This window comes from Salvia hispanica, chromosome 6 (assembly GCF_029641045.1).
Source record: "Salvia hispanica isolate PSC_SH4W2 chromosome 6, Shi_PSC_v1, whole genome shotgun sequence".
Lineage (NCBI taxonomy): Eukaryota > Viridiplantae > Streptophyta > Magnoliopsida > Lamiales > Lamiaceae > Salvia > Salvia hispanica.
The window spans coordinates 45,285,410-45,297,067 of record NC_142697.1 but is presented as its reverse complement, the minus strand read 5'-3'; the positions used below and the strand labels follow the sequence as shown (position 1 = coordinate 45,297,067).

Sequence of the window (11,658 nt, the reverse complement as noted above, 5' to 3'; positions counted from 1 at the left end):
AGCGAAAGATTCTAGAGTGTATTTTCTCTTTGAGTGTTTTGAGTTTGTAGTGTGCGTTTGTAATCTTGATACAGTGAAATAAAGCTTCATCGTGATTCTCCCATGGATGTAGGTTCAATTGAGCCGAACCACGTAATTGCTATGTCTTTGCATTTCAATTTCAGTTGATGCATTCGCAGTGTTCAACAAATTGTTCAAGTGAGCGTTTCTTGAGTGTTGATTGATCGCGGTGATTCTAACAGTCGCCAATCAGTTTGAGTAGCTCTACTAAATATCCATCTAATAAAAACACCGTAAAGGAAAAAAGTATCCATCTATGATTAAAGAAAAAAATACATATCATAATCCCAAATTCAATCTCAAAAAGTAAAACAAACGCACAGACTATTTGCGAAGTTTAAGTTGGGAATTATGTTGGGAAATGGATCTCCAAGCTGAACCTTCCTTGTCCTCTCCGTATGTTTTTACTAGCTCTGTTGATTCATAAATGATCAACGACTGCAAAGACGAGGAGACCTTATGCAGGAGGCGATGCGGCAGCTCCTTCAAATTCTCACATCCAGTGATATACAAGTGTGTGAGACATGGCATGATGGAGATGGCAGCAGATTCTTCTTCTTCTTCCTCTGTTATGTCCTCCCACTCCTCCCATTTGGAGCAGTATGTAAATATCAGTTTCTTGAGTTTAGGAAATGCAACAACAACATCATCACATGAAGATTCTATTCCTAAAAACTCCCTTCCGACAAACATCAATTGACCCACTTTCCAAAATTTGAGACTTTCCAAGAAAGGTAGTTTCCCCATAGCCGGCAATGATGACACCTCACTCATATCAAACAGATAAATCTTTTTTATAAAGTTGAGAGGCTGTGACATAAAATCCGGAAGCCTGGAGCCCTTATATCCCCTTATTACGAATAGATTCAAGTTGTAATGGGGCATGACAGCTTCTACAAACTCCATCCACAATGAAGAAGATGATACTGATGACTGCTCCATTTCATTCATCGCATCCTCGAAAGATATTTCAAGTGTTTTGAGTTTTTGAAGGAGCGTCTTTAATTGTGCTCGTCGAGCATCCTCAACCAGTTCCACCATTTCATCCACACTACTACAGTAGATTTCCAGCTTCAGAGATCCAACAAGACAACGGTGTAACTTTTTCAAAAAACCCAACTTGTTGTATTCACTTCCTACTTTAAAAGGACACAGTTCCAGTGTTCGAAGATTACTTAACTCACCTAATGCTTCAGGTAGGCAGTTGATACCAGTGCCTTTAATCTTCAAGATTTGCAGTTCAACCAAACTACAAATGCTCTCTGGTAACTCCACTATTCTCCAATTCCTACTCAAGTCAAGATGTCTTAACTGAACTAAATTATAGATGCTCTCTGGTATTTCTGTTAATTCCGTGTTCATGTTTAAGTTGAGTAGTCTTAACTGGGCCAAATTCCCAATTTCTTTCTGAATCACTTCCAGAGAGCAGCTTTCTAAGGAAAGAGATCGCAATTCAACCAAACTATACATGCTCTCTGGTAACTCCTTTAATTCTCTATTACCACTTAAGTCAAGTTCTCTTAACTGCACCAAATTCCCAATTTCTGTCCGAATCTCTTCTAGATTGCAGTATGCTAAGGAAAGAGTCCGCAATTCTACCAAACGGCCCATGCTCTCTGGTAACTCCTTTAAGTCTTTATTCATATGTAAATCAAGTCGTCTTAGCTGAACCAAATCACCTATTTGTTGTGGTATCTCTGTTAGGTCGCAACGTGATAAGATAAGAGTTTGCAAGAAATAAAGCCTACATATGATTTCAAGGCAATCCTTTGACGATTCATTTCTACTAATATCCAACCATCTCAAGTGAATTAACATTTCTATTCCTACTGGAATAGAATGGCTAAATTGCTTAATTCTTAACACCCTGAGAGTTTTCATGCAATCACAAAATTGACGACTTTTGTAGTCCCACGATAGACTCCGATATTCTTGGACATGAGAAACCAACGAAGGACCACAAACTTGACAACTACTTCTCTCCTTGTAATCATTCTTCCTAAGAAATAGAGCAAAATCATGTACTATATCATGCATTTTACACCATTCTATTTGCTCCCCTGACTCAGTTTTCTCAATGTCTTGAAACAATGAACGCATTGCTAAATTGTTCAAGAACTCCCACCCTTTGACTTCCACTGCACCGTTTCCACTAACTGAGCCCAGATAACCTTGCGCCATCCACTCTTCTATTAGAGTCTCCGCATGAATTCGGTGATCTTTAGGATAGACGCTACAGTATGAAAAACAACGCTTAAGAGCCGGTGACAATTCGTTGTAGCTTAAAAGTAAATGAGGAAAAAGCTTGACTTCCTCGTTATCTAATTCCCATATTTTACTCTTTTCTACATGTTTCCACCCGTCCAAATCCTTGAACCGCAAAAGTCTTCCTAAAACAACTGCAGCAAGAGGCAATCCCTTGCATTTCCTAGCTATTTCCATGCCCACTTTCTTAAATTTTTCACGTTCCCCCTCACTCTTTCCTGCAAGGGACGCGTCACGCAACAACAACCAACACTCTTCAAGACTAAGCTCTTTTGGGTGATAGATATCACTGTCTACGGTATCCATCATCTTAGCTACCCTTTTATTTCTTGTTGTTACCAGAATTTTACTACCTGCAGCACCATATCCGAGATTGATTTTCAAGTCCTTCCATTTGTCACTGTCTTCTGTCCAAACATCATCAAGGACGAGAAGAAACCTTTTTCCTAAAACAGATGCTTTTACTTTTCGTAATACCAATTCTAATTGGTTGGTATTTGGAGGAATTGTTTCAGTTCCCACACTTTCAACAATATCTTTTGCAACTACGGTAGAAATAAAAGGATCAGAAACACACACCCAAATTTTTAACCAATCTTTCTCAAATTGAGGATCGTTAAAAATAAGTTGAGCAAGGGTCGTCTTCCCAAGTCCCCCCGTCCCAACTATAGATAGAATTTGGGTACTTTTAGCATCAAGCATCAGTTTTCTCACTATATCATTCTTCTTCCTTTGTATGTCCAACCCATGAACTTTCTTCAAGTCAATCGAAGATGTGGATTGTTCTCGCACATGATCAATTGCGGGTGGAGAGTTGGACTCAAATTTAAAATCATCTCCCTCCTGTAAAATCTGGGCAAGCTTGGCTTTCACTTTTTCTATTTTCTTTGCAGTGTCATGACTATCAAAAAGATTCTTGAGAAATACACCTGGAGACAAGATGAAGGTGTATCCAATCTTTTGCTCAGGCTCAGGCATTGCAGAAGCTTCTTTCTCATGTTTGAGAAGATCGTAGATCCATTCATCCAAAATGTTGTCCATCTCATAAGCAGTAGCTTCGAGCTCCTTCAACCAACTTTTGACCCTTTTTTCCTTAACTGCTCTCTTTTCTGCATCTTCCAACACTTCTCCGATCTTCTCGAGCTTCTTAGAAAGATCGAGTAAATCATCTTTCACGTTTTTCACTAAATTAACTTCATACCAAATCTTGTCTTCTATGAATGTTAAAACTCTATCCACCAAATGAGAAATTACAGCAGCAGCCATTTTCACTGCTAAGTAAGCTTTTCCTTACTTTTGGAGCTGCTTTTTTCACCTATCATTAGTTATAAAATTTGGTTATTACATAATACGTCAGGATTAACATTATGCCAAAAATTAAAATTTTTAAAACCACATATGGTAACTTTTAGAATATTTTGATTAAAATAAATATTTCAGTTTGATTATTCGCAAACAACATCAACCAATTAAGTAACCAACGATCAATTTAGTAACCAAGATTCTTGCACTTCTCCTTGTAATTTTGTATGGTCAGATCTCTAACAATAAGGCTAATCTCTAACATGTTAATTATGGAGCCTAAAATATCTCCTCCCATATTTAGGATTTATTTTCTTGAAGTATATTTCATAGAAGATTTTCCTTATGGAATATGTTTCCTAGTTTGACTAGAATTAGGGCTCTCTATTTTGCTTATAAATAGAGGTGCTCCCTCATTGTAAAATCATCCTGGAATTATATAGTGAAATCCGTGGCTTGGCATCGCCCCCAGACGTAGATACACTTTGTATCGAACTGGGTAAACAATTCGTTGTGTTCATTCTCCTTTATATTCATGATTGTCTGTGTTTATTTCCCAACAACTAGTATCTAGAGCCTAGGGTTTAAGAGGTAGAAATCATGATGGGGATCGACGGGAAGATTGCTATAGAGAAGTTCGACGGATCTGATTTTGGATTTTGGAAGATGCAGATTGAGGATTACCTGTACGGTAAAGATCTGTGGAAACCTTAAAAAGCCAAACCCGAAAAGATGGAACCGGTGGAGTGGGAGCTGCTGGACAGAAAAGCGATGAGCGCGATTAGGCGATCGTTGTCCAAGGAGGTTGCTTATCACATGACTGCAGCAAAGTCGATGAAGGAGATGATGAAGATCTTGGAGGATATGTACCAGAAAGCATCAACGGCAAACAAGGTAAATCTGATTAGACGATTCTTTAATTTTAGAATGCAAGAGGGAAAGGAGGTGCAACAACATCTCAACGAGTTCGATATGATTACTTCGCAACTGTTGATATTAAATTCGCTAATGAAATTCGTGCCCTAATTTTGCTATCGTTCATGCCTGAGAGTTAGGTTGGCACAGTGACAGCAGTTACTGCTGCAGAGACAAACACGACAGTTGACAGAGTAAGAGATTTGATGATTGGTGAGGAATTTCCCCGGAAAGAATCAGGATATTCTACTTCTGGATTAGTATTGAATACAAGACAGAGAGGCAGATCGAAGGGAAGACAAAATCATGGAAGATCAAAATCCAGAGGAAGGAGCCAATCCAAGAAGGATTTGGATCGAGTTAAATGTTAGAATTGTGATGAGTTTGGGCACTTTAGAAATCAATGTGAGGCACCGAAGAAATATAAGAATAAGGATCAGAAATAGAAAAATACAGCAAACGCTACCATGGCTGATGACGAAGGCGAGGCGTTGATCTTGAGTGTGAGTAGTCCGATGGAATCGTGGGTATTGGATTCCGGAGCGTCGTTCCATTCCTGCTGCAATGTGGAGATAATGGAAGACTACGTTTTTGGCGATTTTGGGAAAGTACATCTGGCTGATGACATTTGGGAAATGAACTCCACAGCAGAATGGAATCGCAGAGCGCATGAACAGAACGTTAAATGAGAAAGCAAGATGCATGAGGTTGAAAAGTGGATTGCCAAAGAATTTTTGGGCAGATGAGTCAGCACAGCTGCATTCCTAATCAATAGAGGTCCATCAGTTCCGTTGGAGTTTCGGATACCCAAGGAGGTTTAGACAGGAAAAGAGGTGAATCTATCTTACCTACGTATCTTTGGTTATGTTGCTTTGGAGGTGCTTGAAAAAGAATAAAGCACCCACCACCGATTATTCCGCTACCTAAACAGTCTAGAGAGCGATGTGCACCTGATAGGTACTTGCCCACTAATTTCTATTTGTTACTTACTGATGGTGGTGATCCTAAGTGTTATGTAGAGGCAGGAGAAGGCCCTGATAAACGAAGGTGGAAAATTCCCATGGATGACGAGTTTGCCTCTCTTCTTCTGAATAGCACATGGGAGCTTGTGGAACTTCCAAAAGGGAAAAAGGCTCGCAAGTGGGTCTATTGAATCAATGGTGAAGCTGATGGTAGCAGCGCTACAAGGCTAGGCTAGTTATCAAGAGATTTGAGCAATGATATGGTATTGATTATACAGATGTTTTCACCCTGTTGTGAAACTGACTACTATTCATTTAGTGTTGAGTATGGTTGTTGCAGAAAATGTACAAGAAGTTTGATGGATTTGTGATGGAGATTGGCTATAAAAGATGCTATGCTGACCATTGTTGTAACTACAAGAGGTTTGACAAGAGCTATCCTATCCTGTTATTATATGTTGATGATATGTTGATCGCAGGAGGTGATCCAAAGGAGATGGATAAGTTGAAAAGGCAATTGTCTGAACGATTCTCCATGAAAGATCTTGGAGAGACTAATCAAATTTTGGGCATGAGAATTGAGCGTGACAAGGCGGCAGGAAAATTGTATCTTTCGCAAGCTGCTTATATTGGTAAGGTTTTGGAAAGATTCAACATGGATAATTCGAAGCAAGTAAGTGTGCCTTTGGGCAGTCACTTCAAGCTGTCGAAGAAGGAGTCGTCGAGTACAAAAGAAGAACGTGCTAAAATGAAAAAAGTTCCTTATGCTTCAGCAATTGGCAGTATTATGTATGCAATGGTGTGTACGAGGCCTGATATTGACAAGCAGTGAGAGTGGTGAGTTGGTTCATGGGTGATCCGTGCAAGCAACATTGGGAAGCAGTTAAATGGATCCTTAGATACTTGAGAGGTACTGCAGAAAGAGTCTTATGTTTTAATGACAAGAATGTCGAGCTGGCAGGTTATGTGGATGCAGGCTTGTTGTCCAATGATTTTGATGGGAGAAGAAGCACAACCGGGTATGTATTTACTTATGGTGGTACTGCTATTTCATGGACTTCTAAGTTACAGAAGACCGTTGCTTTGTCTACTACGGAAGCTGAATATGAAGCTGCGACGGAGGCAAGCAAGGAGATGTTGTGGTTGCAGAGTTTCTTAGATGAACTTGGGAAGGAGAACACGAGTAGCAGACTCTACAGTGATAGTCAGAGTGCTATTTTCTTGGCAAAGAATCCAGCGTTTCATTTTAGGACAAAACATGTGGAGTTTAAGTATCATTACATTCGACTCCTAGTGGAGATGAAAATCCTGCAACTTGAGAAGATACTTGGAAGTGAGAATCTAGCAGACATGTTTACTAAGGTGGTGACCTTAGAGAAATTGAAGCTATGCATAGCTTCAATTGGCCTTGGAACTTGAAGAGAAGGTTAGGCGATGCTAAGCGGATGCATGGATGAGATCACGAGGATATGGCTGTTTAGGAGTTGTTAGTCTCCAAGTGGGAGATTGTTAATTATGGAGCCTAAAATATCTCCTACCATATTTAGGATTTGTTTCCTTGAAGTATATTTCCTTGTGATAGATTTATTCTATAGAAGATATTTCCTTATAGAATATGTTTCACTATAATTAGGGCTCTCTATTTTGCTTATAAATAGAGGTGCTTCTTCATTGTAAAATTATCCTGAAATTATATAGTGAAATCCCTGGCTTGGCATTGCCCCCAAACGTAGATACACTTTGTATCGAACTGGGTAAACAATTCGTTGTTCATTCTCCTTTATATTCGTGATTGCTCGCGTTTATTTCCCAACATAACATTCAACGGATTGATGTATTCAAATTCATTTCCAACTAACTGATCAAGATTAATTTCTAAAGCGCTCAAAACTGGATCACAGTTCCGATTTTGAAAACCAAAATTGGAGAAAATGGTACTGACTGAAACCCAAAAAGTTGAACCAAAAAACGGATTTTGGGTGTTCTGCGGAAATCTAAAGTTAGAGAAAGAGAGATGAATATGCTGGTAAGAAGGAGAAGCGGAACCAGTAGCATCGTCCCTCCATCAATAAAAGAGATGCAAAAATGGCAGCAGTCGAAAAAACAAGGATACTGGACAATGAAGAGAAGAGGTTTTGGTAATTGCCGAAAAGGAATCGTTGATTTGTTTTCTTTTTTAGTTTGTTAGGATTTAATTTACTTTCTTAAATACTACCTCCGTCCCCTAAAATTTGCTACACTTTGACCCGACACGGATTTTAAGAAATGTAATGGAAAGTGAGTTGAAGAAGTTGGTTGGATGTGGGTCCTACTTTTAAAGTATTAGTTTTATAATAAAATGTAAGTAGGAATGAGTTAGTGGAATATGGGATCCACTACCAAACATGGTAAAAGTGAAGTATATCAAATTTTTAGGGACGGAGCGAAATAGTAAATTGTACTCCCTCCGTTTCTTCATAGTTGAGGCGGAACTTTTTGGCACGGAGTTTTAGAAATGAATGTTGTGTCTGTTAAATAAATAGATAAAAAAAGTAAGAGAGAAGAAAAGGTAGAGAGAATAAAGCATAAAGTGAATAAAGTAGAGAGAATAAAGTAAGAGAGAAAAGTAAGAAAGACAAAAAAATTACCATATATGGAAATACTCAACTATGAAAAAACTTTCCAAAATGAAAAAATGATTCAACTATAAAGAAACGAAGGGTGTATCAAATTTTCAGTGACGGAGGTACTATCTTTTTTATCTCCTCTCCAAAACTTAACAATATTTGGGAAATATTTGATGAGAGTTAAGAATGAAACGCTAGAACTATCTCTCAAATCCTTTAGGCCAATTAAAGGTCTAACAATGAGCGCTTTTATTGATTTACTGTTCTCCTACCATGTCCGTTGTGCTGCCCCTTGGGTTTCTGGTGTTAATCCCGTAAGATGGACTTTAGCTATTCAAGAATATTTTGATTATTTCGAGTTATCTGATACGGATCGACAATCCGAAGTTTGAATTCTAGTTGCTCATGGAAAGAATTATTAGAAGCTATTTGTCCGGGAATTTGATCAAGATGCCAACATCTTCACCGAGATGAAAGAAATTCTCAATAAACTGACGGAGGCATTTGCTGATTTGCATATAGAGCAAAATCAACGTCAAGTTTGATCCCATCACGACTTCCACCTTAAGGGCAAGGTGATTTTCAACTGTGGGGGTTGATTGGGAACTAGACTATTATAAGGACTCAATTCCCACATTAGTTGTGAGAACAACTGGTGTGGGGTGTATAGAAAAAATGTGTTCTTTCTTCTAATATTTTGGTATGAGTTCTCCAGTTTGGTCTGTATCATAGACTTTTATGGAGAATCTATATGATTATTAGCTTTATTTTATAATTATAGTTGTAAGGATATGATTCACACTAGTTTTTCATTTGATATACTTTACTAGATATAGTTTTGTATCACTAGAATGTGAAAATATTTTTGTATCTAATATACAATAAAGGTTTGGGAGATATTTGATGAAAATTAAGAATGAAGAAATAAGAGATTTATTTTCTCATTCTAGCGTTTCACGCCACTCATATTTTCGATCCCTCGAATCCGTTAGGCCTATTAAAGTTTGATCCCATCATGACTTCCACCTTGAGGGCAAGGTGGATTTTCACCAAGGTGTGGGGGTTGATTGGGACCTAGACTTTTATGGAGAATCTATATGAGTATTAGCTTTATTTTATTATTTATTACTACCTCTGTCCCCCAAATTTTGATACACGTATTTTGACCCGACACGGATTTTAAGAAATGTAATGGAAAGTGAGTTGAAAAAATTAGTGGGATGTTTAAAAGTATTAGTTTTATAATAAAATGTGAGTATGAATGAGTTAGTGGAATATGGGGTCCACTACCAAAAATGGTAAAAGTGAAGTGTGTCAAACTTTCAGGGACGGACCGAAATGGTAAACTGTGTCAAAATTTAGAGGATGGAGGTAGTATTATAGTTTTAAGGATATGATTTACTTTACTAGATATAGTTTTGTATCACTAGAATGGGAATATCTTTTTGTATCTCATACATAATACAGGTTTGGGAGATATTTGATGAGAATTAAGAATGATGAAATAAGAGATTTATTTTCTCATATAACTCCAACTAGGGTTTTCGCTCTCTCGAATCCATTAGGCCTATTAAAGGTCTAACATATACTGGGCAATGAGAGAAGAGATTTTGGTGTTTGATGGGTAAAAAGAGTCAACGATTTTAAACTAGCATTGCCCAATCGAATCTCTTGTTCGATTTAACCAAGCATTTATAGCTCTAGACAGAGATAATCAAGATTATAGCTCTAGGTAGAGATAATCTTGTAAGTAATATCTTTTTGCATTTTATGCGTTTATATTGTTAAGTAGATCAATGTTTAGCTTTTCGGATTTTTTTCTTGATTCTTTAGAGAGTCAAATAAAATAGGGTTAGATCCTACATATACTAGGATCTTTAGATGTCATATTCATTGAACAATTGAGCCTTTGAATAACCGATATACCTCAAACTAAGGCTCTAAATATAATCTCTAAAATTCTATACGTTACTTCTAATTCAGTTCCAATAAAATTTAAAACAACGTTTACTGAAAAGAGTGATGACTTATTTGCCTCTACGGCTTGCACCTTTTGTGAAGGAGATGGGGCGGACAACCACGCGAGGCAGCCCCACGCCGCGGGCTAGGGCTGAGCGTCAGTGTGTAGGAGCGACAAATTAAATGACCTTCAATTAAAAAAGAAAGATGGGTTGAATTTACCACATGACACTTCCAACAAACAAGTTAGCTTAAAAATGACATTATTACAAAAATAGAAATAGAGAATCTTGGAATGAAGAGACAAATCAAGATAATACTTACTAATTTAGCCAAATTAAGTAAAGATGGATATTAGAGAATAAAGTAGAAATTTAGTCTTTCAATATATGTGTACTAATCCTTCTGTAATTGAGAGAAGTATCATTTCAAGCCAACAAAATATAGTTCATAATTTCATATTATTCTCGTCATTTCATTTCAGGATTTATATATCCGAATTTCAGTTCTATTTTACAACAGAGAATAATTATAAATAATTCTATTTCATATTATTACCGAATAGAGTTCATATGGATAAATCATAGAGAAACGAAAATAGTTGTCTCCGATCATTATAAATAATTTTAAGAAAAATAAAATTTAAATCTCCTCATTTTTTTTATTGAAACATGTTAACTAAGATATACAGTAGATAAGATAGAACCAATTAAGAATTAAAAAGTTAATTTAAAATTAAACAGTTATCAAAAGTTTATAATCTTTCAGATATGAATAAAATGGCAAAAAATAGACAAAAAGAATGAATATAAAATAGCCAATAAATATCTTTGTATACATTATGAAACAACTTCAGGTAGCCCATAAATATCTTTGTGTCACAAATTTAAAATTAAAAAGGTTAAAATAGGCTGAAAAGAGTGGTGACATATATAGCATGACTTAACTGCACTATTGCTGTGTGATGGCCGATCGAGGGGGACGATGACGGGAGCGATGGGGGCGGACGACTCACGGTGCAGGATAGAGGGCTGTATGGATGTGTGATTCTGAGTGATGGATCTGCTTTTTTTAGGTTTGAGTTTTAATAATGTGGCATAAACAAGCTAGGATGAATATGTGCCTTTTTAAGTAAATTTATACAAAGAATAGTGAGAAGCCAAGAATTGTCAAAATGTTTAGGGCGATTAAATTTCTTGGCTTCTCACTGATCTTTGTATAAATTTCTAATTAAGGCAATGTATGGCAGCTGTGTAATTGCTGACGTGGACAACGACCGCGCGGTGGCCTCACACGCCGGACGACCGTTGCTTTTTGACAATTAAACTGAGCCAATTAAAACTATTCTAATAACGATAATAATAGTGATAATGTTTGAGTTGGGAGGAATGAACAAAGGAACCAACCAATTCTTATCAACATTCTTATCTTGAGGCAGTGCCCTCAACCAACCAATTAATATTAACATTATTGATGAAAATGACATTATTTGAAAAGTAGTCACATAGAATAAAATTAAAACTATAATTTTTTATTAAAATAAAAAACTTAATTCAATTTGTATAAGATGGGGTGGGCTTAATATAAGA

At 37.0% G+C, this 11,658-nt stretch overlaps 1 protein-coding gene across 2 annotated transcripts; it reads right to left on the bottom strand.

Moving 5' to 3' along the window:
• Positions 1–296: 296 nt before the first annotated feature.
• On the bottom strand, positions 297–11,315 carry LOC148923908 (putative disease resistance protein RGA1). 2 transcript variants are annotated; one of them, XM_089060171.1, is made up of 3 exons: positions 11,017–11,229; positions 10,161–10,257; positions 297–3,640 (listed from the first exon to the last, which is right to left on the bottom strand). In XM_089060171.1, the coding sequence occupies exon 3, from the start codon at positions 3,589–3,591 to the stop codon at positions 385–387; it is 3,207 nt and encodes a 1,068-aa protein (XP_088916297.1). In that variant the 5' UTR covers positions 3,592–3,640; positions 10,161–10,257; positions 11,017–11,229; the 3' UTR covers positions 297–384. The 2 variants fall into 2 exon arrangements, 1 of the variants encoding a protein (XP_088916297.1); XR_016132409.1 differs by lacking the exon at positions 297–3,640 and adding an exon at positions 7,668–8,011 and having other exon boundaries at positions 10,161–11,315.
• Positions 11,316–11,658: the final 343 nt, after the last annotated feature.

What these genes read in the sequence shown, in the direction of transcription:
- LOC148923908 (XM_089060171.1), bottom strand. Translation starts at nt 3,591, where the DNA reads ATGGCTGCTGCTGTAATTTCTCATTTGGTGGATAGAGTTTTAACATTC.